General features: G+C 39.7%; 1 protein-coding gene across 2 annotated transcripts in view; it reads left to right on the top strand.

The window, feature by feature from the left end:
* Positions 1-27,913, top strand: part of NALCN (sodium leak channel, non-selective) — a 356,507-nt gene that overhangs the window by 141,211 nt on the left and 187,383 nt on the right. For both annotated transcript variants that reach the window (XM_075265321.1, XM_075265319.1), the window contains 4 exons: positions 351-437; positions 14,713-14,844; positions 18,282-18,449; positions 20,042-20,233. In XM_075265321.1, the coding sequence (XP_075121422.1) occupies positions 351-437; positions 14,713-14,844; positions 18,282-18,449; positions 20,042-20,233 (579 nt within the window). The remainder of the gene's footprint in view (positions 1-350; positions 438-14,712; positions 14,845-18,281; positions 18,450-20,041; positions 20,234-27,913) is intronic.

Raw genomic sequence — 27,913 nt, 5'->3', positions numbered from 1 at the left:
TGTGGCTTCTTAGCAAAGGGTTTCCTTGCTTAAAAAGTGAATATTATACTTTGAAAAATACGGCAATCCAACTTCCAATCTGGCATTGCTTTAACTCTTTACAAGTGACACAAGAGGAAAACAGCTCAACCCTTGTCCAGAGTGGAGGACCCTGGACAAGGATTCTAAGTCCTGACTCCTAGGGCAGGATTTACAGGAACAGTCAAGCAATGCTACTCTACAATATTCCTGCATATCCCATAATAGTGAATGGGAGCTACCCTTATTACAAAATCATGCCTTGTCTTAAAAACTTGTCATGTCTTTCTAAAGTAAATCTGAATTAATATAAGTCTTTGTTTGTTCTTAAGATGTTCCATGAAGATGCTAGTGGTGGCTGGCAACTAGTTGCTGTTGATGTCAATAAGCCCCAGGGAAGAGCTCCAGCATGTCTACAGGTAATCTATTCAGGATGCTTCATGGTGATAAATGAATGTCTTATGTACAGTAAAAGTAATTGTTCAGTATTAATGTATGATATGGCCAATAGTCCTGATCTAAGGTAAGTAACAGCTTCAACCTTTTAATATCAATAAAATATTGTCCCCTCAAGAAATTGTAGTTTAGTATAATGCAGTAGTTCTAAAGATAGGTCAGAAAAATAGGTGTAAAATGCTTACTGCAATGGGACATTGCTGTAGATGAGATTGCAGGCACTTCCGGCAGCAAATCTTTGTACAATCAGCTTGACCATGGGGCACCCGCTTGTACAAGCCCTTTTACATAAAAATGCCAATAGCAAAGTAGAGAAACTGCTAACTACTCATTCACAAAGAGAATGGCGGCATTGATTAATAGCCGATATTGATTATATGGTATGCACAATGTAATGTTTGTCCTACTTCCATCTAAGGCAATAAACTATGTAATTCAGGAAAAAAAGTCGAATCTGTGGAGCGCTATTGAATCATTATGCCGGAGCTGAAATCCAATCCTTTCTACACTCAAGGAATACAAATAAAATTAGAGCTGATCGATATTCACATCATCGCTCGAAAGCTTTTTCTGCCATAATGCAGCCAGATAAAGATGAGTTGTTTTCTTTTTAAGTGCGAAGTCTTTTGATTTACGGCGCTCTCCTGATGTGGTAGGGAGAGAAAAGGTAACATAGTTGATTTCCTATTAGATGTAATTAATATCTCAATATGCGTTTATCTTTGAAATGGCTTTTAAGTCGTTCCCTGTGCTGTTCTGTTCTCCACGTGCGCCTGTTCGCCAGTTAATAAAATGAAAGGATGCATTAATAGAAAGCCTGTTATTTAGTAGTATTAGGTCTATTGCCAGGAAGCTGGGAAATGCTCAATAAAATTCTGTGTTTGGAGAAAATTCTTTTTGCCGGTAACAGTGCCACCTGCAGCACTAAATACTTGCTCTAAATAGTTATGCATGAATATAGTGTAACACAGAATGTGATACATGAGGCGCGCACAGCCAGACCTTCCCCTCCTGCCCACAGGAGGATTAGGACATTTTTAGACGTGGATGTAGGTTAATAAATAATGAACATGACTCATGCTTGTCTGGGGTTGTACGTTAGGTTTAGGGACTATTTATTATACCGTACGCTTGCCTACAACGTCTGCCTCCATAGCTAACATGTTATTCTAACACAGATGAATTGACAATGGTGTACTGCTAAATGGATTTTATTAAAAGAAAAATGTATACCTATACTTTATAAATGAAATATCTACTGAACCCCAAAAAACAACTAATAGCATCATTCATGAACGTAACATCTATGAACATGGAATTAAACGTGTTTGGTTGGATCTCCAGCCTGCAGTCTTTGTGTTTTTTATTTTCAGCCTTTGACAGCTGCTATGATTTATTTTCTGTTTTCTTGTATTGTTGTCCTCTTTTGTTTGACTCCTGTTAAAAAGTTATTACTACTTGAAATTTCCAGTGCTTTCCCTGCAAGCTAGAAAGTTCTTATACATTGGATTGTTTGCAGAATTCCTATGTCTTGCCTGGATTTTTAAAGGGAATCCATCATGTTATGTCATGATGGATTTAGTCGTGCGATCTGATTTATCAGCATCATGTTATAGAGTATGATTTGCTAAGTAAATTGGTATATGATATAGTTTTCTGCAAAAATGTTGGAAGAACTTGTAATATATTCATTTAAATCTCTGTTCATTCTGGTTTATGTGTCAGTCTTACCCACCTATTGACAGCAATCTCTGCAATGGACAGTCTTAGGGCAGGTTCACATCTGCGCCCGGTCTCCGTTTTAGCTAATCCGGCTGTTATGCGTATATGCTCATAGTAAAAAAAAACACTGCGTAAACGCAGCGTAAACGCGACCCTCACGTTTCTACGCCAGTAAAAATAAGCACAAATTACAGCCGGTGTTACTCCATGTGAATGCTCCCTAAATGTTTATTTTAGGTGGTGTTGTGCAATTTGCTTAAGGCCGGGGCCCTACATGGCATAAACGCCGCAGTTTCATTACAATCAATGGGGTCGGCCAGTCTCCACATGTAACTGCTGTTGTAGTGGTCCGTCTACTCTGCAATGGACAGTCTTAGGGCAGGTTCACATCTGTGCCCAGTCTCTGTTTCAGCTAATCTGGCCGGTTTCCGTCTTCTGCCCCACGAAACTGGACAGGAGATGGAAACCCGGCGGTCAGCTTTCACACCCATTCATTTGAATGGGTTTGCAGAGGTAACCACCCGTGTTCGTCTTCTGTCTATCCGCAGGGAAAGAGGTTTTTTTTAGCTGGACACAAAGTCAGACATGCAGGACTTTGTCCAGTTTTGCGGGGCAGAAGATGGAAACCGGCCGGATTAGCTAAAACGGAGACTGGGCGCAGATGTGAACCTGCCCTAAGACTGTCCATTGCAGAGTAGACGGACCACTACAACAGCAGTTACATGTGGAGACTGGCCGACCCCATTGATTGTAATAAAACTGCAGCGTTCATGCCATGTAGGGCCCCGGCCTTAAGCAAATTGCACAACACCACCTAAAATAAACATTTAGGGAGCATTCACATGGAGTAACACCGGCCGTAATTTGTGCTTATTTTTACTGGTGTAGAAATGCGAGGGTCGCGTTTACGCTGCGTTTACGCGGTGTTTATTTTACTATGAGCATATACGCAGCGTTTTTTGCTCACATAAACGCTCCATTACGGAGCGTTTACGTGAGCAAAAAACGGCCCGTATACGCTCATAGTAAAAAAAACGCAGCGTAAAGGCAGCGTAAACGTGACCCTCGCATTTCTACGCCAGTAAAAATAAGCACAAATTACGGTCGGCGTTACTCTGTGTGAATGCTCCCTTAAAGGGATTCTATCATTAGAATCCCGCTTTAAGTTAAACTCATGACAGAATAGCCTTAAGAAAGGCTATTCTTCTACCTTAGATGTCTTCTTCGTGCCACCGTTCCCTAGATATCCCGGTTTTCTTCCATATGCTAGTTTTCTCGCAGCAGTAGGGGTGGTCCCCAGTGCTGCAAGAAAACTATCCAGCGCCGCCTTCTTCTTGTTCGCCTCCTCCGCCTCTTCTTCCTTGTCCCGTCACGTCTTCTTCAAAAAGTACCAACTGCGCATGTTGCCATTTTCCTGTGGCCGAACAGGAGAGGCCACAGAAAAATGGCCAAAGGACATACGCAGGAAAGAAGAGGCGGCGGCAGCGAACAAGAAGAAGGTGGCGCTGGAGCATTTTCTTGCCACACAGGGAATGCCCCTAGTGCCGTTTGAGCGCTGGGACCCCCCCCCCCCCGATAGAATCCCTTTAAGATGTGTAGAGTTCATATATTCCTCTATTGTCTACAACAGCATGCACATATTTTCATGCCCATGTTGGGAATTAGCCTTCTCACCAAAAGAAAAAGTTAATTAGCCTTACCCTGTTACCTTACTGTTAGTGTAATAGTGCCCCCCATAGGTAATAGCTCCACCCATAAGTAATACTGTTACCTATGGGGGGCACTATTATAGTATCCTAATTGATCCCTCCCCACAGGCAAAATACCCCCACATAAGTAATGCTGTTATATGGGAGGTCACTATTACTGTGCTATTACCCTAAGAGCACCCCCTACAGGTAATATTTCCCCCCTATAAGTAATGTTATTATGTGGATGACACTATTACAGCTCACTCTCCAAACTAACCTGTGACCTCTACATCCAAACCCTTGCTGCATTGTTAGTACTGTAACCAGTGTTAGGCTGTAGTAGCCATATGTCAATATCAGGACATCATTGCTGGAGCCGACATTAAAGACTGGAACTTGGCAGTGGCAGACATATCAACTAACCTCACTGGGTTGGTTTTTTGGCTCCCTCACACGGTCAGTTCCTCAATGAGTATTCACTTTCGCCCAGTTCCCAACTTCATTAGTATAATCGTTTTTGACATTGTACTGACATATAGAGATATATCTCTACATAGCAATAAATTATGCTTGGAAAGAATGATATTCTAGTGAGGTGATCTTTTGGAGAGGTTTCACTGTCTGTATATAGATATAGTTATATAATTTGCCTGTGTGAAGTGAATTCCCATAAACCCATTTTAGTACTGTATTTTATTAAATGACTGTCACAGAGTACATGGATTTGGTAATGTGGTGACCATTACAATAGAATTAACACAATATTTATAGTGATCATTGAATGGCAAAAATATAAAAAGTGCAACTGCTCATTGTATTAAATTAATAGCAAACTAGGTCTATATAGGGTCTGCATATATATATAACTGTCTCCTTGAAAGGTCAATGTCAAGTTTGTCGCAATCTGTCAGTCATCACCCTGAGACTATTCTGAGTTGACATATCTGTAATGGAGAGTCAGCACACTGAGTAAGTCTTCATTTGACAATCATTCTGCACCAAATTTGACAGACAGATCAGGAGTAGGTTTTAGATTGCTCTCCAAGACTAGGTAAATACAACACTAATGGATTCCAAATCAAGGACCTTCCTCCATACTACATTAGATAATCTACATAAACTGACAGGTCCTTCATTCTTTTACTCACGGACATGTACACAGTTTTAGACCAGGTTTCAATAAAAACCCAACCATTTATGTTTTGGACCAGGTTTCCAGAAAAACCTAGTGACATATTTACAGTAGAAAATATAGCACCGCCGGCTTCCATATCAAGGACCTTTGTCCATATCACATCAGATGAATCATCTGATGAGCTATACTCAACTGCTTCTGGCGTTCGTCTGCTGTATAGTGGCTGGGCACCTTCATTGCATCTCAGTGCTCAGTGAAGTCATTGGGAGCTGAGCTGCATTGAAGGAGCCTCCCTGACAGCCGTGTGTCAGTCCCTTATAATGTATTTAGGGTCTATTTTTAGGATAGACCATAAAAAAATTATGCCCAGACTAGCCCTTTAAAGAGGTCCATAAATTAAATTTTTTTTAAAAAAAAAAGACTCTCCCCGCCATTGTCTGGTCAGTCTTGTACAGGCAACTCATTGCTGGAAATCCTGTACCCCGTGTGAACGCTGAGAGCAATCACTTTTCCTCAGGGGTCACTAAAGAGGGATCAGTGACATGAGTCACATATGTCACCAGTTACTTACCATCAGCCACTAATTGGTCTCTGTGGTCAAATGAAGGGCATGACTCCTGGAAAGAAGGCACCAGAACCATAATAAATGGACTCTGTTAGAAGACAAAAGAGCACTGATTAGAGATGAGGATGTGAACCTCCCCGTCTGCCATATGGGTTGATCAAGTTCCTGGACAACCCCTTTAAGGGTCCTATCCTCCTTTCTAATATTGATGTCCTATCTGACGGGGTCAAGAAAATGGTGTAACTTTTTTATGCCTTGTACCCCAGTAATAGTAGGGCCCTAGATATCCCAGTGCGACACTGGGTATACCTATAATATTTAACAATTATCAACTGCTGCTTGGTGAGGGATTTTCAGCACTCCAGTTGTAAACTAAACAGTTTCAAAAATGAGACTCTGATCCAAAAAATCAGTTTTAAATGAAGCCCATAGTTTATCCCAATGTGCAAGTTTAATTGTGTTTAGAACCTTAAAGATAAGATCATTAATATTAATTAAGAAGCTAAACAACACCTGCTAGCGTATTATGTTCAAGCTTCTGCAAATTCTAATTAGCATTATAACCATCAAGAAGGAAATATGCAGGTATACAGTGACAAATGGCACCTTTGAAAATGTAGCTTCAAATTCCCGCTCCAAAGCTTGTTAAGTAGGCATCAAATTATGATAAATTCTTGCTTATTTGTAATTCAGATTCCACCTTTGTAGAAATGTCCATGTTACATATAGACAAGAACACCATACGCCAAAAAATAAAATGTCATTTTTTATCCGATAAAGATGTGTATGGCTCCAGTATTACAATTATAGACACAACTAGTTTTAAAGGTGTACCACCACCAAAATCACTATTAAACCATTTATATTCTGTTGTGAGGGTAGTTAATAACATAGTGAATATATGTTTTTGTGTGTGAAATTGTGCAATGTTGCTGCCATGAAAATTGTCTCTTAATCCGTATGTAAATATACTGTTCCATACACTTGCGGATGGCCGCACCTGCCAGAAAATCCATTTTTGCCTGTGGTCACAGAACATTGGACCCTGTCCGTCTTTTTGTGGCACTGGCAGCAACCTTAGGCTAAAACAGATGCAAAAGTGGCATACATATTAAAGTAAGGTTCACACCTGCACCTGGATTTCTGTTCTTCGGGTCTACTTGGGGACCTTGCGGACCTCATAGACCAGTGATGGCGAACCTTTTAGAGACCGAGTGCCCAAACTGCAACCCAAAACCTACTAAATTATCACGAAGTGCCAACATGGCAATTTAAACTTAATACACTGCAGATCCACAATTGCGGACAGTTACAGACCCTCAAATTACAATCGTGTGAATGGGGCTTTACAGAGCTTTCAATAATACAAGCAACTTTGTACTGAAATGTAAAGGTCTCTGCATTTTATACTTTTGAACAATTAATGGTCACTATTTACATCACACAGGATCTGTTTTACAGTGACCACATAATGTTATTACAGCCTGTACTAATATCATATCTGCTATAAAACAGATACTGTGTGACATAAATAGTGAGGGGACCCCAGACAGTATTATATGCTCTGCAGTGCCCCCCCCCCCTACAGTATTATATGCTCCACAGTAGCAGGGGTGAACCTGCTCCTTTCGCCGCCCGAGCGAAGTACAGAAAGCCGCCCCCCCCCCGACCGGGAGGAGGGGGCGGAGCGGGGGCGTGGCTTAGAGAGGGGGCGTGATGTCTCGAAAGGGGGCGGGGCTTAGCGCCGTTCGCCGGCAGAGAGCAGGCCCGGAGACTGCCTGCGCTCTGCCTGAGCGTGAGGGGAGGCTGCTGGAGCAGCGCTGCGCCAGTGGCCTCCCCAAACCACCGCTCCGTGCTAAGCCAGTCCAGGACAGCTTGTCCTGGACTGGCTTAGGTTAGCAAAAATGCCGCCCTCCCTGAGGCCCTGGCATAGTGCCGCCTGAAGCGCTCGCTTCAGGTCGCCTCATGGGAGGTGCGGCACTGCACAGTAGGCTCACCACACAGTATTATATTCTCCACAGTACCACAATAGCCCCCCCAGTATTATATGCTCCTCAGTACCCCCCCCACAGTATTATAAGCTACTCAGTACGCCCCCACACAGTATTATATGCTACTCAGTACGCCTCCCACACACTGTATTATATGCTACTCAGTACGCCCCCAATGTTATATGATCCTCAGTACCCCCCACACAGTATTATATGCTACTCAGTATGCCGCCCAGTATTATATGCTCCCTAGTACCCCCACACAGTATTATATGCTCCTTAGTACGCATCCCCCCCAGTATTATATGCTCCCTAGTACCCCCCATAGTATTATATGCTCCTCAGTACCCCCCCACAGTATTATATGCTACTCAGTATGCCCCCCCCAGTATTATATGCTCCTCAGTACGCATCCCCCCCAGTATTATATGCTCCCTAGTACCCCCCCACAGTATTATATGCTTCTCAGTACCCCCCACAGTATTATATGCTCCCTAGTACCCCCCATAGTATTATATGCTCTTCAGTATGCATCCCCCCCAGTATTATATGCTCCCTAGTGTACACACACACACACACACACACACACAGTATTATATGCCCCACAGTATGCCCCTCCTCTTTCCCATGCACAGTATTCTATGCTCTTCAGTATGACTGACTGACAGACACACAGACATACTCTTGTACTTAACCATGAAGAGCCACCAGTGTCCACCTCCTTTTGACTGTGGGCGCTGATGACTCACATCATCGCGCCTGGATCGGGGCAGAGGTCAAACTCTGCAGTCAGTGTAGGCTGTGGTCGCGTGATCAGCGGCCTACACAGACAGTTTTCAGCTGTATGTGCATTTGCACATACAACTGAAGAGAGCAATCGCTCATCAACAGGGAATCCTGTACCAGATTCCCCGTTAGTGAGCGATCCGAGCTATCACACGCATGGCAGTATAGAGGGTTCTGTGTGCCCTCTCTGGCACGCGTGCCATAGGTTTGCCATCACTATCATAGACTATAATGGGGTTTGCTGGGTTTCTGTCCTGTTTATCATTGCAATGTGCTCTGTAATGCTTTGGTAGCAGTTGAATATTTAGGTGGGAGGTGGTAGACTCCATTGTAATACTGTTATAATAACATATATATATCATGTATAGACATGGTTAACTGAAATGAGCATTACCTGCAATTCAACATGGCAAACTATTTTTTATTTTAAATATGCAAACAAATCTGAACGGTATTGTACATTAAACCATACTTTAGTCAGTTACACTGTCAGTCTTGGCAATAAATTCCTTGCAGAAAAATTAGGATACACTGCGGAATAGTTAAATGTCAAGGCATCTTATCTGGGTATTCCACTAGAAGAAAGTAGGTAAATGTTGTATGCACAGACTTCACACATACAGTAGGATTCAACAACTCTGTTTGTTTTTTTCACATACCAGAATATTTGACAAGAATGGTCTATCAGCAGTAGCGTACTTGTGATTTTACACATTTTTTAATACTTTAGAAGGGCTTTGACAACAAAGTTTTCTAAATGTATGTCTCAAAATTACATTGAGACTTTTTTCTTGAAATCTTCCATAATTTACATTTAATTTTCTCCTTTTTATTTGCATAAATGTAAAGTAGTTTAGAATTTCTTGCTTTATTACTTTTAACATATTCTGTTATAGAGAGAAGAGTTGCCATGGTGAAAAGCTGATAGTTCTCAGTGGAAAAAGGAAAATTACACAGATATCCTCCATTTGACCTAGTAAGATTTCAGAGGAATAAAATGAATACTCATTTGTGATAAACTCTAGAAATAAATTTGGGTTTAACAATATTCAGACAAACACTACTAGTATAGGTTAATGCACACACACAATTCATCTGTTAAGCATTAAAATATCACTGTTCCTATATGTTGTTAGGAGCAATCAGCCCTGGATATGTTGTCGTAGTCCAAATTGATGATGTAATCACGAGCGCTCGTAGAACAGACAGATAGACACTCAAGTATCGTAATTTGAATGTTCCAAAGTTTATTACATATTACTTAGCTTTTATAGAGAAATAATGGTTGCATGATAATTTAGGCATAACAAACTACATCATATAGAAATATGAATTATCATTGGTCAAAGTACAAAATGGGCGTTTACAAACTATGAATACGTGTATAAACAATACATGAGTTAACACATGGTTGTCCGTGTCATCCATTTTAGTGTGTAATTATGTTAGCACAGTCTGATGAAATGGATGCCATGACCTTCCAGGTTTCATGCTAATGGATGACAGACAAAACAAGAGATTAGAACTGACTTCATATCTTGTGAACTTTATGCATCTTGTTATGGCCATCACGTATTGCGATGTACAAATATGGTAACTTACATCCACCAGCATGTAGTACGGAGGGGCAGCGAAAAAATGGTTTTAACCAGATATATTCTAATACGCACTTAGACACAAAGATCAGCACATTTAGTCAAAATATAAGCCTCAGGGTTACTGAGGAAGCATCGTATCTGTTATTTCTGGGTATACGCTCAGGGTTAGTGGTTAGCTTATTTTTCTCTATTTTTCTAAGTTACAGTTTAGGAACTGGAATTAACCCCTCACAATGTTACACTCACAAAGAAGCAGTCATCAGGTTGTATATTTTCCTTGTAACATTCATTGCAGGAGAAATATAGAATTGTATTTCTGTTGTGCAAATGAATGATCATCCATATAATGCATGGTTTCAATGTTCATAGACCTGAGGGCATAAGTCCCATCTATGATGTCCCTATACTCTAACAAGTGTGGGGAAGTTAGCTTGGTAGAAGCAGTGGTGCGGACCCAACGGTCAAGACAAGGACACAAAATGTGCAGTAAACTGGTTTATTTAGAAAAAAAACCAGGAAAATAAATAAACCTTGACTTTAGGCACAAAATAAACAAAACAAAATACAGCCTGAGCTTCAGATAAAAACAAAATAAATACCTGCTCGTCTGAGCAACTAACTAAACAGAACTGATAACCTAACTATACGTGTGACTTACTTCCAGCCACATTTGTGCCACATGGGCTCCCAGCTTCAAAGGGGTTTTCTGGTCCCAAATGCATCAGTGTATTATCTCTAGGGGTCTGACACCTGAAACCTGCACAAATCAGCTATTCCGGCAGCATACAGGCATTGTAAGCTGCTGTAGTGGATGGGAAGTGGAAACAACTCGAACAATTGAATAGTTGAAAACATCTTGAATAGTCAAGTAATAGAGCTGCAGTCCAATCCACTCTATAGTTGTGGCTCAAGGGAACAACAACTCTGCTCCTTTTATTTGAATAGGAACAGGGCTGTTTCCACTCCCCCTCCACTGCACCAGCTTTAATGTTTTTAGTTCTGTTAACTCATGTGATGTTTTTTTCTACACCAATAAAAATAACTAATACTGATCTAAAATGCAAGAAATAGGTATGATTTCCAAAAATGCATGCACTTACTTAAGTAAAACACAGAGGTGCACTAGCACCCAGTAATGAGACATAATCTATTATTAAATAATATTTCACTTACTTATAACTGAATGCACCTGTGGTCCAAGCCCTGAATGCAGCTATAGCTGCGTTTGGAATACTGCGTGGCATTACCCATAGGGCCCCTTCACACAGAGTATACGCTGGCTGATTCGGAACGTGTAAACGTTCCGAATCAGCGGCGTTTAAAACAGATCCCATTGCTTTCTATGGGAGCCGACATACGTGCGCTCCCCATAGAAATGAATGGGCTGCTTTTTTCCTTTAATTTCTATGGGGAGCGCACGTATGCCGGCTCCCATAGAAAGCAATGGGATCTGTTTTAAACGCCGCTGATTCGGAATGTTTACACGTTCAAAATCAGCCAGCGTATCCTCCGTGTGAAGGGGCCCATAGGGTGGAGCCACATCATATATAGCTATATTCTCCAGGCTGTATGCAGCTGTATGCAGTTATAGTCTCCGGGCCACTGATTCGTTCGCTCCTTAGTGAGTGAAATGCCAATTCATTTCAACTTATGTCATTTCTGCCTGCGCTGTACCTGCAAAACCACACAGCCACACAGCCAGCTATGACATACAGCTGAAATGAATTGGTGTGGCAGTGGTCTTAGAACTGGATGCAGCTGTAGCCACATCCAGTACAACGTGTAGCACCACCTTATAAGGTTCAATATATAGTTCATATGCAACAACAATGGTCAGAAGTGTTTAGTTGCATTTTGCTACAAAACACTGGGTTAAATTTCACTTTTACATCTGGCAGGGCTTAAAGCTTTCAGAAAACTCCCTGCTGCCTTAGCAATGGAAGACCTCTTGTAGTCTCACTATGGGACACCCAGTCCAATGCCTAGAACAATATTAAAAGTAACCACAACATCTGAAAGGTTAAAGGTCAATAGGCATGGCTATGTGTGACCCACATTATATATGTATGTCCTAGTTAAGATAGAAGTTACTTTCACCCATAGTTGTTACAGCTGTCTGATAACTTGGTACGTGCTTGGTAAAGATGAGCGAGTACTATTCGAAACGGCCGTTTTGAATAGCACGCACCCATAGGAATGAATGGAAGCCACTTCTATTCATTCCTATGGGTGTGTGCTATTCGAAACGGCCGTTTCAATTAGTACTCGCTCATATGTAGTGCTTAGCAATCTCCGGAATTCCTGAAACCACTGATATCCAATGGCAAGTCTGCTACTGTATGCTATCCTACCAAGTGAAAACAAATCCTGGACAGGATTATAATAATATATAATTATTGTCAATGGAATCTGTTAGTCTTTGGTTTCTGTTAGAATACAGAAACCAAAGACTTGAATCCAGTCACATAAGTAAAAGCTGCTTATTTGTTATGTGGTTTACTAGAAACCTTGCATAAAAAGTATATTTGATTTGCTTTAACAGCAGGAACCTACATTATCACCTAGAATAGTTCTCCTGTGTAAAGGGATATCAGTTTTTCACAGATGTTTTTTTTAGCATGTAGTCTTATGTACCAAATGTAGTCTTATGCACCACTTATTGTATGTTACATGTAGTCTTATGTACCACAATCAAATGTAGAATATATCTCATAGTTGGGAATCCAGAAAACCTTAATAGGATCCAACCAAGCAGGTACAGACAATCCAGTACACAAAAATGTTTAGCTCCTGCTAACACAAAGTATACCTGAATAGATATTGCACAAAACTGCATTTCCACATGATGACCTAAGGAATCAAGCCATCAAGCTCTATTGCGATATCTTTGGGTATTCAGATGTCTGCTTTCTTGTGAGGATTTCAGGGGGTTTCTTTGCCTGCACAGAATTTTTACTATACCAATCACATAAGAGTCTTTTATACTAGAAGGTCATTGCAATGAAAGTGAGATAATTTCTTTAAAGGGGTTGCCTTGGGACTTAAAATGTACCTTGATTTATCATTTTCATCATGGACATGGGGTGTTCTGGCCTGGTTCTGACCCCTGGGTCACGTGATCAGAAACCAGCCCTCAACCCCTGGGTTTTTCTGCCCCTCTCCTAATCTCCAAGGTTATTTGCTTATGCTATGGGGATGGCTATACTATAAGCAGCCAAGGTATATTTATTCAGCTAACCTCTTTAATATAAAAAAGTAAGTTACAGTATTAAAAATGTTTTAACGCAATGCGACCTATTTCATAGCTGTGAGAATCATTATCAACAGCTAATGTGTCAATGAATATAATTTATGGCAAGGATTATTGTCAGAAAATCTAAAGTTACAAAAAAAAAAACGCTAGCTTTTAGGCTAAGGCCCCAAGTAGTGAGCCACAGCCAAACTGCGCTGCGGAAAAGATCATGGCAGGAACGCATTGCGTTTTTTTCCTGCAGCGCTTTTCACAGAAAGTTCACAGAATTTTCCTCTATGGACTTTCTATCCCTAGTGTATCTATATGGAACACACCTGCGTTTCCGTAGGTATAATTGACATTCTGCAATTTGCAAAAAAGCAAAAGGTTTTTGACATCGCAGCATTTCTGCTGTGGATATTTTTCTCAATGTGTGAATGGGATTAACCAGAATCCCATCTACTTTGCAGGTAATGTAAAACATAGCATTTTTTTGCGACATAGCGTCATTTTCGCAACATGGGGCCCCGGCCTTAGAAATGGTTTGATGATATGTGTTCAGCTTTTAAATATCCAACACAGAATTTTAAGGCCATTTCTTGAAGTCTGGTTTATGTAGATATTTTCTTTTAGGTTGATTTGTCCTTTATGTCACACACTGTATGAGTCATTACTGTTAATCTTAAGTGTTTTGTACAATCTGGGTCAGTGGGTTGGATGCAATGTAACATTAGATACAGTAAATGTAACATTTTATTATTTTAGCCTTGTTAAATCACATTAGTTCATTCCATGTGAATGCTCAGACTTAACCTTCCAGGAATGTTAACTAGAAACCTTATTATTTAAAGACACATTTCAGTGAGACCGAACTGGTTATCTAAACCCTTAGGTTACTGTAACTAAACTGATAGTACTAGTAATGTCCATCTATACCATACAGTATTAACTACCTAAGCATATCTGTGCTATTGACATTTAGGAATAGGTCATGTGCTATTGAAAAGCCATCCTCCATCTGGTACTTGTACCTTTATATTCCAAATCACATCACATTGGATATAAAATGTTTTATGTACTAATATAAAACCGTCATACACAATGCAGTACAAACAAGCATTGACACTAATGTACTATAATTAGCACATTGCCCTTTAATGTCAAGCATGGTAGATAATGTTTTGTGGAATTAACAATGCTTTTACTGTGACAAAATGACAAATTCAGTTCACCAGATAAAGGATTTCTTTAATTCTCTTCCCCATTAAACCTGTCTCTTCCACTTACACAAGCGTGCATGATGTACAGTTAAAAGCCATGCTGATTGCAATTTGCATGAATACCATATACCATTTGTAAAATTACAGCTGATTCTTACATATGTATCACAAGAAACATTCATTCATTTATGGGACTCCAGCAAAATATCATCATTCCTTCTCGGAATATTATGTGTGGGAGGAAATGTAGAATCCGAGATTTAATCCTCACTCATTTTTTTTTCCTTTCCATGTGCAGAAAATGATGAGATCGTCCATTTTCCACATGTTTATACTAAGCATGGTCGCTGTGGATGTAATTGTCGCTGCCAGCAACTACTACAAAGGGGAAAACTTTAAAAGACAATACGATGAGTTCTATCTTGCGGAGGTGGGTATACAAAGTGGTATTACAGGCAGATATGTAGTTACCGTTCAATATACTGTAAATCATTCTCTGAAGATCCCCAGCAACATATTCCCAACGTGTTCAAATTCTTTTGTCTGACAATGAATAAAGGCTGTCAGCCAATAATCCGGAAGCTAGATTCCTGCAAGAAAATGTCAGTGGTAATGAGCTGATGCTTGAGTGGAACCTCTGTAGGCAATCCATGATGGTTGCTAAGCTGCTTATTATCATCAAGAGTGCAACCGACAGGAACACTTATATAACATTTCTCAAACCTTAAATGGCATATCTTGTAAGAACATGGTTATATTAAACATAATTAGTGAGAACCTCATTTTAGTTCCCGATTTCATTCAAAGATTTCTCAGTACCAAGTATTTCATGCATGAAAGTTCCCATTGTGACGTCAATGCTTTTATTGTTACAGAAGTAATTTAAATGTGTCCAAAACTATGTCTTGTTTTTACATAACCTAATTTAGTATGGGAAGTGTTGAAAAAAAGTGTGAAAAATCCAAAAAATAAAAAAGATAAGTGCTTAAGAAATATGATACAGCTCACTTATCATACATTGTCATCATTGTCGTTCTCAGAAATTCTCTGTGTTTTCTGATGTCGTATTGTCATAAGATCACATTTGAAGAACCTTGAGACTCTGTGAACACAGGCAAATACAGTCCAGAAAATCTGTAAAATATATTGACTACATTTTTTGGACTAAATATGTATCATATTGATCTATTTTACTACTATATACAGTATAGATAGATAGTAAAGGACAATAACAAAACCATCTATACATAACCACCCCTCCTGGCTCTTCCAGTGATGAGCTCTGGTCTTCTCTGATGGGATTTGTCTAAATACTATTACAGAAGGACTGCTCCACCTATCAAAACTGGAATCACAAAAAAGGAATTTGAGTCCTAAATCAGGCTAAAACATAACTTTTAATATCGATAGAGTAAAAAGACCATATAATCCCTAACCCTAATAGGTGTATAAATACCAAAAATAAAGAGATCAGTATCATAAATATGACTTACAATACTAATACCTAAAAAAAGGTAAAATGACTAGCACTTAGCAGAATACATATGGCCACCAAGATCACGGCACATTGACCAAATATTAAATATATGTATCATATATTTTATTACCGTATATACTTGAGTATAAGCCGACTTTTTCAGCACAGTTTTTATGCTGAAATAGCCCCCCTCGGCTTATACTCGAGTCAGGGTCTCTCACATATCAGTAACCCTTATGTGAGGCACACAGAGGGTTAATGTGAGGGACAGGATGGGGTTAACTGCTATTAACCTGAGGCACATGGAGTTACTAAACTAATACACATGACCAGACTTTTTATCTGCAATGGTGGATTAAATTATGGGCTATTACATTTCAATGGACTCGTACACATAGATGTCATCGCTTTTGCGGCTGTGTGTCCGGGCCAAATTGAAGAGCTGCAACTTATAGAGCAGGTCCTATATGTGTCCTATACCTGTCCTATATGTGACTGCATTTGCAGCCCAATCAATTCATTTTTAATGTAAAGATCGGTGATTAGTTAATGTCATTTTATTGGTATCTATTTTAATTTTTGAAATTTTCCAGTAGCTGCTGCATCCCCCCCTCCCCCGGCTTATACTCGAGTCAATAAGTTTTCCCAGTTTTTTGTGGTAAAATTAGGGGCCTCAGCTTATATTCGGGTCTGCTTATACCCAAGTACATACGAGTATATTTTATATTATATATTATATTATAAAAATATGCTCAGACACCGAATCCACAGAAAAGCTGCAGTGAATCAGTGACAATGTTAGCGCTCACCCCAGGGAATTCTGTCATGAATTGAGCAGATTTGGGGCATGCTGCAGATTTTATTTCTGCTGTTTGTGAATGGTGTTTGGTAAATTCCCACTTATTTCTATTGTTCTGTAATTTGCAGCGCCCTTTCTGTGTATAATCTCTACTAAAAATCTGTAAATGCTTTTTGTCTGAGCAGATCATAAAACTACTAATACATAGTCTTTATATTAATAGGATATTTAGTCTCACAAATCCTGCATCCCCGTGTGAGGAGTTTTGCATTGGATATAAATTGTAAGTCTTACAAAGCCTTGCATTTGGCAGACCTTCAGATGGCATAGATTTAGTACATAGATTTCCCATTAAAAGATGAATCTCTCTCTAATATTAAGTTGCACTAAAGCTTATTTCTTTTTGTATATTTTATTGCATTTCTTACTTAGTGATGTCAAGAGGTGGGTGATTGACAGAAATATGACTGGTTGGAACAACCAAAAAGTGCAGATTCATCTGTTTTGCTGATTTTCTAGGTGGACATTACTAAAAATAGGAAGGGTATAATGGGAAGAGCACAATAAGCAAAGGCAAATAACCAACGGGCATTCAGTGATTTGACACCTCTTGACATCTTGTTCTATACAATGCTTCTTTAAAGCGGTACTATGGTATTTCCACTATCATTAAATATTGGGATCTACTGTATATAACATTATTTAGGTAATATCATTTAATGACAAAAATAAAGCCATTTTCTTAATAAAAATAATATTGAAGTATTTAGTTTTATTTTAGGTAGTTTGTAACAAATACCAATAATGAGTAAATATCCAGATTTTTATGATACATCATATCTGATAACTTTGTACAATATGGAAATAAAAATTTGCACAGTCACATATTCACCCTCAGTCAGATATACTGTACCATATATACTCGAGTATAAGTCGAACAGAATATAAGCCGACCCCCCTAATTTTACCACAAAAAACGGGGAAAACTTATTGACTCAAGAATAAGTCGAGGGGGGAAAATGCATGACATTCTGTTTGTGCTCATGTTAATCCTAGCCGGCTTCAGGCCTATATGGTAATATCCCAGATGTCACGTGGTCTGGGATATTACCATATAGGCCCAAAACCTGTGGTAGTAGTAATAGCCTGTTACTGCTAGCACATGCTTTGGGCCTATATGGCAACAGGCTGCTACTGCTACCATAATGCTTTGGGCCTGTATGATAATGCCCCAGACGTCCCCGGAGAGGTGAGTAAAACTGTTTATTATTTTCTCTCACTTCCACCACATGTCAACACTTGACTGAGAAGACCAGACCGCGCTGAAGAGAAGCTACCTGTGATCTACCAAGTTGGCAACAGAGATCTTTACAGGAAAGAAAGAATGTAATATCTGACGTGGCAGTCATTGTCACTAGCAGGATAGCTGGTCATGATAATAAAAAGCTAGAGTGTCAGATCATCTTAGACCATTTTCATATTAATATGCCTTCAAGATTCATTTTCAGGCCAGGGAGTAGAGCCACAGCCAGCACTGAATTTTGATGGGTAACCTGTTGAGTAGTAAATCTGTTTTTTTTATCCTTCACAGGTGGCATTTACAGTACTTTTTGACCTGGAAGCTCTGTTAAAGATTTGGTGCTTAGGATTCACAGGCTACATTAGCTCATCTCTTCACAAATTTGAACTACTTCTTGTAGTTGGGACTACTCTTCATATTTACCCCGTTCTCTATCACTCTCAGTTTACATACTTCCAGGTAAGTGTAAAAGTTGTGCATTTTGTTTTCGTACAATACACAATGAATCTTCTGTCTAATGGAATGGACAAGCCTTGTCTGCATGCCCCAATTGGACATACAGATGAACAAGCTCTAACGCTGAATGATTTGGCAGAAGCATGTACATTGTATTTGATGGGTGCTTTGTAACAGTACCTGTCAGGATTTGAACCTGTGACCTGCTGTCTTGCCCAGGGTCCCCTTGCTTCCTGAGCTATTCAGCTTGGTCTGTTGGACTTCTGTGTGGAGCCTACTCCTGAGGCTCATCAGCTGTTTCTAATGATTGGAACCCGCCCTGTATTACCCTGATTGGGTTTCCTATATATAGGTGACTGACACTTCCTGTTGTGTTGGTATTGTGTTCTGTTTATCCGAATACAGCTGGAACACCCAGGAGACCTTCATGCTGGAGATCTTCTTCATTTCCTTGGAACTCCACCTGCTGGCTGCAAGGTCACCATAGCTCTAATACAGCTCCTGAATTACTATAAACTTCTACCTGGTCTTTTCTAATATGCTCTTGGACTACTGCCTCAGCCCCCTGTGGGCTACCCACTTGCTGTCTCCAGCCTCCTCTGCATTCCCTGACTACTGGACTCCTGATCCTGTATCACTAGTATCATGACAGTACCATTGGAAATGTCTATGCATACGAAGCTTTGTCTGATGCATACACTGAAGATGAACCTATTCACTTTTAGTGGCGGTGTCAAAGCAATATTCCTACATATATAAGTTATGAAATTATCATTTTTGGTTAGTGCACATTATTACATAGCATAATTCAGTTTATACTGAATCAAATTAATGGGTTTTAAAACTGACCACCGGCAAGCCGACCCTAATTCTCTTTCACCGGGGATGAGGACAGAAACCCCTGGGCAGATAGCAGACGCTGGTGTGAACGCCGCATAAATGATGTCACTTATTCATTTCTCTTTTTAATGTTCTCTTTTATAATAGGCACAAAATAGGAATACAACTTTTGATGCAGCTATTAGTTGGTATAGATTATGTGCCAGTTAGGAATAAAAACTTTTGGTGCAGCCTAGTTAGACTTTCACAAAAACTTACTGACCATATCGATAGTAGGGCTGGAACTAATGCAAATTATCCCAGGTCCATTTCCGATGCAGTTGGTCTCGGGCCTGACCATCAACAGCAGCCATGATCACCCAGTCACCGTGTCATTTGACAGAGTAACAAATCAAAGCCAGTGCACTAAGTTCCATGTCGTACTATTACAGCCTGGAGCGCCATGGAGTTAATAAGATTTCTGTTGATCCAAATTGCTTAATGTTGTTTTTTTTACAGAGGGTTTATGAAAGTATCTTCAAATGAAATAGTCTCACAGGAAATGTCTCTATTGGGGTTATTTGTATTGAGTATGTTCACTGACAAATATGACATTTTCTATCATTTGGTTTACTTACTATTTTCAGATTGTCCTCATTTTCTCTAAAGAAGGAAGCTAATATTTATTTTGGGCAAACAGCTTATAGACGAACTCAATGAGAACCATGATCTGAGTTTGGGTTATTGTACAGTAATATGAATACTTCTTATTGCAGGTGCTAAGAGTGGTTCGACTGATAAAGATTTCACCTGCCTTGGAGGACTTTGTATATAAAATATTCGGACCTGGTAAAAAACTGGGAAGTCTTGTGGTGTTCACTGCCAGCCTCTTAATTGTCATGTCAGCGATCAGTTTGCAGATGTTCTGCTTCGTGGAGGAGTTAGACCGCTTCACCACTTTTCCGCGGGTATGTAAAGAATGAGGCAGCATTTTTTTATACATAAAGCCATGATATTGCACTGTGTATCGAAGAAATATTCCATCAAATGTAATTCTTTTCTATAGGGCATGTGCAGGCAAAACACTTAATTAAAACAAAATCGTAAGTGTACTAGAAACTAGGCTTTGAAAGTCAAAAAGAAAAAAGTTGACAAAGTAACAAGACAAGTTATAGGCTTGGTATAAACTTAAAGGGAGTCTATGATTGGATATGGCGATTTTTAACTAAGCATTTAGAAAGGCTATTCAAGGCATACCTTCTATTCATTGATCAGCGCCACCGTTTTGGAATTAGCCCGGTTTTATTGATATGTTAATTATCCTGCACGGAGCACCGGAAGCCTTCTTGATGTTCTCTGAGAACCGCAACATCATCAGCCTTCCCCAGTTCTCGCCACCCCTTCTTTACAGATTATCCCTCCTACAGTTCTTCACTTCTTCCTTCACAACAGCTACTCACGTACAGCGCGATTAAAATCACGCACACGCGCTATACGTGACTAGCTGCTCTGGAAGCAATGAAGAAATGTAGGAGGAGGGATGCTGTGACTCTGGCAAAAAAAAAAAAAAAAACGCAGCAAAATGTGCAACAAAAAGCACTGTTTTCGCATCATGTGGCCTTCACCTTAAAGAGGTTTTCCAACTGAGCACAATCATATTTATTATGGCTAAGACTGCTGCTATAAGATATAAATGTCATGTTCACCTTATGGTTTCCCCACTGCTGCCTGATTCTCGGCCACTTTCCTAGTCCAGCAATATCATCCTATAACAGAGAACTCCGACTTCTGCAGCCAGTCACTGGCTATAAGGAGTCACCATTATAATGATGAGACAAACACTTTTGTTAAATTATGTTTAATTTAATAGTATAAGTAAATAATATCATACCAACAGTCAAGCATGGTAGTACTAGTGTGATGGTACAGGGATACCTTGCCACTGAAATTTGGATATCAGCCTATTAATGAAAGACAATACAAAGACCAGACACTATTAAATATGTAATAGTAGATGACATCTGGCAAATATTGTATGTAAACCTTTAGCTCAAAAGCCAAATCATCTACGCTTGCTATAGGAAACCTGGAACACTTTGTTTGTATGTCATCGTAACACATTCTGCCATTCCTCAACTCTTATTTCAACTTTGATTGAGTGGTTTTGCCACAAATCGTATAGAATATTAGAAGCATTGCCCTTGATCCTTGCCTGCTTGTATGTAATATCTAGTTGATGGAACAGGCAACTCTTCTTCTAAAGGGCATTGTTGTTATATAATCAAAATAAGGTGTCTCCCCCCAGCAAATTGCACATTTGTGCTAAGCAATCTGATGTAATGATTTCTGAAAGTCCAGGTTTACAGGAACATTGTCAGCTCTGATCAAGCTGTTAGTAAACTGTTTAAGATAAATGTAGACATGTTTAGCCTGGATCTGTCAGAGGCGGTTTTGTTTATTCTGGTGTCCCTAAAGTATAAAAAGCAAAACACAAAAGCACATTGTAGATTGTAAAATCACATTGGTGTTGGTTGTATATATTTGTCATATTTAATGCTTTTTAATAACTAGATTGGTTATCAATGGACTGTTGTAAGACTTTAATGTCAAACAATATGATATTTGTATCCTAAATATATACAAAAGACCAAATTGTGAAAGTGACAGAATTTTCCTAATTTAGTTCTGTACATTGGAACAGAGTGAGGCCTCGTTCACACCTGCGTCGGCAATCCATTCAGGGGAGTCAACATTGGGACACCCCCAGACGTACCACCAAACACATTGGCAAGAGGTGTGCAGAGAAAGCACGGTGTGCAGTAGTTCACGATCTACTTTTCTGTCCAAATGACTCGTGCGGAGACCATGCGGAAAGCACACGGCCCCCACTATAGTCTATGGGGTCTGTGTGCTTTCACTGCACACCTCTTCCAAATGCGTTCGGTAGTCCGTTTGGGTCCCATGCAGACTCCCCGAGCGGATTACCAACACAATTGTGAACGAGGCCTCAGTGAGATGTGATTGAAGTGTAGACTTTTCAGCTTTAAAGAGGACTTTTCACCACCTCCATCAAGACCAGCTTATTTGCGTCATCTAACAGGCACTGATCCATGTTTCCGGCACAACTGGGAATTTTTCTCTAGCCTCCACCATTCCTGAGCAATCGATGCTATTAGCACATGGAAGACCACTAAAGTGTGTGATTACTGAATACCAATATGTCCATATGGAAAACAGCTAAAGTGTGTGATAACTGAATACCAAGATATCCACATCTAACTGATCTCCAGATTTGTTAACCAACAAAAGCCTTAAATGCTTGCAATTCACACTCTCCCACACATAGACAAATAAGATAGTTAGCATATTCATTTCTGTTAACTGTAACTCATAATACCTTTGCTTTTGCAAAAGATGATTAACTTGTGATACACATATTTGAACATGTCTGGTAAAGAGGGACACATTCAGTCTTGTGGACCCAACTGTGTGTTTCTGTGTATGTATGTATATGGGTTTTATGCGGGTGTGAAAAAATGCTGTAAAGTAAGAAAGCTTTCAAAATAGATATATTTTATGAATAAAAAATAATCTTAATCAAATCAAAATGTGGTGTGACCAGCCTTTGGAGGAGGTCTTGAAAGTGCTGCTATAAAAGTAAAGAGAAACCACAGCACATACATATATGAGACGTGGATGAGGAGTCTGATTTATTGGACACATATATCTAAGCCATACATAGAATATTTCAAATATCCACTATCCACCATGTAGAAGATAGGTCCTAGTATAGTTTCCAGATCAACAAGCACATTTTCAGGCAACTATGAGCTCTATCATGCCAGAAATCAGATACAAGAGGATAGAGAACTGGTGGAGGCCAGAAAGATCATTGGTTGTGTTGGTGATGTTTTGGAGACCTCTACCACATAGCATCACATATCTCAGGAGAATGCAGTGCCATTGACTTTATGCTTGGAAGTGGCCCCAAGTCTCAACATCATCAAGTCTGTCTGGGATTACATGAAGAGACAGAAGTATTTGAGCAAGCCTACATCCACAGAAGATGTTTGTTTAGTTCTTCAACATGTTTTGAACAATCTCCCAGCAAAGTACCTTTTAAAATCTGTTTTATGTTTGTCTCGGAACAGAGTAATAACAAATGTACCTGAGAAATAAACTGGTTAATTTAGAAAAGCAAAATAAACATAAACAGGCAAAATAAGAAAAAACTTAAACCAAAATAGGCAGGTGAATAATAGGAGAGGAAGTTTCCCTATCCCTCACCCTGACTAAGCCTTCCTAGTGCTAGAGTTTTCCTCTGATGAGAGGACGCCTCACAGGAACCTAAATAGAGACTCTAGGACAGACCTGGGCAACGAGCGGCCCGTGGGCCACATCCGGCCCTCTGACTGCTTCTGTCCAGCCCGCATAGCTAGTGGAAGGTTTTTCAAGGACCTGTGATGTCATCACAGCCTATCACCAGGATAGGCTATGACTGTGTGCTTGCTGCAAGCTGCCGGCAATGGAGGCTGCTGGATGACAAAGAGAGAAGAGACAGCATGTGTGAGCAAGAGGGGGGAACTAGGGGAAGATGTAGGGGGGCAGTTAAACCGAATGCACATGGAAGGGGGACATTAAACTAGTGGGCAGATGGAGGGTGACATTAAACTGGGGCAGTGGGAGGAGGATATTAAACCATGGGGGGTAGCTGGAGGGGGACATGTCTGCCTCTAGTTGCCCCCAGTTTAATGTCCCCCTCCAGCTGCCCCAATTTAATGTTCCCTCTATTTTCTGCTGGTGTATACTGGGGCACCAGGAGAGGGACTTAATACTGCGGGACATTTTGAGGGAAACATTATAATGTGGGGGGTATAATGTTAGGGTGACTGTATGAGGATTTTACTTTGTGGGGCACATGGAAAAATGATTGAGAATGGGTGGAGTCCGCGGAGAAGTGGGTGGAGCTAAATTTGCCGCGACACGCATGGCCCTCTAGAACCGTTACAATTTCTCAATTAATTGCCCACCCCTGCTCTAGGAGTTCACCCTAACAGATACACAGTGACCCAGAACGATAACACCAACTAATACCACTACACAGACACTCAGACAGTAGGCCGGAGAGGAAACAGACAAAGCAAAGGTTACACGACTAAGCAGACAGGAGAACTACAAGAGTGGCTGATCACAAGCAAATAACCAGCATTGAACTGGTGCCAGAACCCAGCTTAAATAACACACCAGAGGGTGGGGCAGAACCTCAAGGAAAACCCGTTCCAAAAAACACAGTTAAGACATAAGGAGATTAACCCTTGCCAGCCCTGACCAGCCTCCTAACAATCTATGTGCAAGTGTAGCTAGAAGAACTGATGTTGCTTTGAAGGCAAAGGGTAGTCACACTAAATATTGATTTAATTTATATCTCTCTTTTAGATAAGAGAGATAAGATAATACTTTAATAGTCCCACCACGGGGAAATTCAGTGTGTTACAGTAGCATAGATAATACAGTAATATATCACAAGAAATAACACATAAATGCTCATAGCAGATAGAAAGGATACTAGGAGTCATATCAACTAAAAGAAAAGAAAGACTTCAGGATCATTTAGTTCTCTGTGCAGAGTGAAGTGAATAACATTGAAGTGAAGTGAATAACACTGACTTAATTTCCTGTGAAAACCCCCTTATGAGATTGTGGTTATACTAATGATACCATAAGAATTCTGCATGCAGAAGTAATGCACAAAGTCTAGCTAGTTTACTGAGCATTAGGTCATCAGGTAAGATATTTATATAAGACTAAATAACTTCAACATATTCTGCAGAGCTGTATAGCTTGTAATCATTCACATCTATCTCTGACCCCAATGGGGCTCACACTTTCTATAGCTAATATACTTTTACCTATGTTATTGGAGAGAACATAAAGAACATGCAGATGTTACCCATGGCCACGAGTGCTGCAAATCACAGTCTATTCTTTAACCATTACATTCATTGGGACTGCCATACAGTTTCCTTCTGAATACAAAATTGCCCATCAATAAAGAAACAAAAAAAAATAAGCCAAAAAGTCCAGTTAGAAAGCTTTGCGAGTATCACATACAGTGTTAGACAAAGAGTCTCGAATTTTTGAGCTAGCATGTTAAATAAATCATACCCCATGCTGTATATGTTTTTTTTAACTAGAATGAGACTATATGGAATAGCGCAGCATTGTGCTACATTCCATGCATCAAAAAACAAACAAACAATGCTGGATTCCACCCAAGTGAAGGCTCCATTGGGAACCCATGAGTTTCTATCTGTATGTACAGTATGTGTTGGGAAAGCTTGTTAAACTGATAAAATAAGGTGATCACATGACAATGAATAATGCCACGGTGACATGCGTTTAATGCAGCAGCATTAAATTCAATATCTGTGAATGGGGACTATTCACATGACTGTTATTTTGATGGTCCTTTACGGACCACAAAAATATAGGTAATGTCCTATTTTTGGCCGTTTTCACTGATCCTTCCATACAATCAGATGTAATGGGATCCGTGAAAATGGCCCCTTGAGTTCAAGATGGCCGTGAATAATGGGCAGTTTTCACAGCCATTTTGCACCTTGGCCATCTGAATGTAGCCTTAGGCCTCACTCACATGCTTTTAGCAGACATGATCCTGCTCATTTTCACACTATTTGCCATCTGTGGTTGTTCGATTTATAATGTCCATGAAAAACAGAACAACTTTTTTTTTTTATTTCAAATTTTTTTTTGTCTATGATTCCGTGAAAATGGACAGCACATGGTCTGTACCAGGGGTCAGCGACCTTTGGCACTCCAGCAGAGGACGATGGGAGTTGTAGTTTTACAATAGCTGGAGTGCCGAATGTTTCCTACCAACGGTCTAAACAAATAGAGAGGATGTTTGCATGTGACCATGTTAGCAATATCCTTTTCGCTGCCAAGGGTCTCTGGAAATTTTGCACCTCCAGTAGCCAGAGCAATTTTTACAGTTTTGAGATGGACAAATCAAACCTAAATTGCAACATTAAAAAAGCATCCAACCCCCCCATACCTATATATTTTCTTAAAGTAGACACCTGCAGCATTGTCAGAATGCCACTTGGTACTGTATACGAACAGGCACCTTCATTCAATTTTGATTTAAAGTGAATGTTTTATGAAAAAATGCAAATAAATGTATATTAGTTGTTAAAAGCGGAAACCAAACAAAAAATTAAATGCACCAAACCTCCTAAAAATAATAGTTCAACATGTGCAGAGTTCATACATATCACTATGGCCTGAACCCGCATGCACGTGTCTTCAGAAAATCGCTAGAACTGGAAGGAACAAAATTCTGCTTTGAAGCTGGAAATGTTAAAAAAGTATCATCCTATAAAATGTAGGGATTACACACCATGAAAAGTAAGTGAACCCCTAAACCCTATATATTTTTTGAAAGTAGACAATCTGAAGATTACAAATGTCTTAATGGGTCATCGATAGCCACATCCACCTTCATGCAACTTTGCGACCAACACAAATAATTTTTTGAAAAAATACGCTAAAACACATATTTGCACCTAAAACTCATGTTCAATCTCACATTCATATACAAAATACATTTAAAATAATAGCTTAAGCTGTATACAATGTGTATATATACTACATGTACCGCAAGCATCAACTACAACAAGAGCTCGGACTCCCAAAAACACGAATACAGAAGACAAGCAGGATTTTGCTGTTGTTCACTAATATGTTAAAAAGCTATACTGCACCTACCAAACTGTGACTGTGATACCAAAATCTAACTTTTTTCAGAGTACACAGTATACCGTATATAAAAACACAATTTAATAGTTTATATATACAACCACCTTCATTCAACTTTGCCGCAAACAGAGATTGCTAGCAAAAATTGCGCAAAAATTCAAATTTGCCACTAAAGTGCGGCTCAAGAAATCCCTTTTTGCAAACATAATGTACTGTACATAAAACTGCAATATGTGAGGAGTTCATACATACCACACATGTATATATTTACAGGGGCGGGTGTTAAAGAATCGTCGAAATCGCAGAAATGCGCCATCCCATTTTGTGCATGCAAATTAAATAGGACTTTACATAAAAATGTTATTTTCCATCCCCCTATAATAATTTTAGCAATCTACACGTTCATCTCTAGTGATAATCATTATTACTATTATTTTAGTGTGTAACGGACATCACTAGAGACGTATTTTACTGTAGAAAGCTCAGGTATAGACAGGACAGGGATTGCGTGAAATGTAAACTTTATTTGCGACTTTATGTATATGTTGTGTAAGTGTTTGGTGCGACTTTTTTTTTTTTGGCTTGCGACCTGGACAATGGTAAACGTCTGGGTCACAGTGCCAACAAAGTTCCTGGTTATGTTCAGGAGGTATAACATAAGAATACCCCACTAGTAAAGCTCAGGGGGGAATTACATTATAACTAGAGATGAGCGAACAGTGTTCTATCGAACTCATGTTCGATCGGATATTAGGCTGTTCGGCATGTTCGAATCGAATCGAACACCGCGTGGTAAAGTGCGCCATTACTCGATTCCCCTCCCACCTTCCCTGGCGCCTTTTTTGCTCCAATAACAGCGCAGGGTAGGT

The sequence above is a fragment of the Leptodactylus fuscus genome, chromosome 2 (genome assembly GCF_031893055.1).
Source record: "Leptodactylus fuscus isolate aLepFus1 chromosome 2, aLepFus1.hap2, whole genome shotgun sequence".
In the NCBI taxonomy this organism is placed as follows: domain Eukaryota; kingdom Metazoa; phylum Chordata; class Amphibia; order Anura; family Leptodactylidae; genus Leptodactylus; species Leptodactylus fuscus.
Note: the sequence above shows the minus strand (reverse complement) of the source record. Positions and strands in the feature narration are given on the sequence as shown.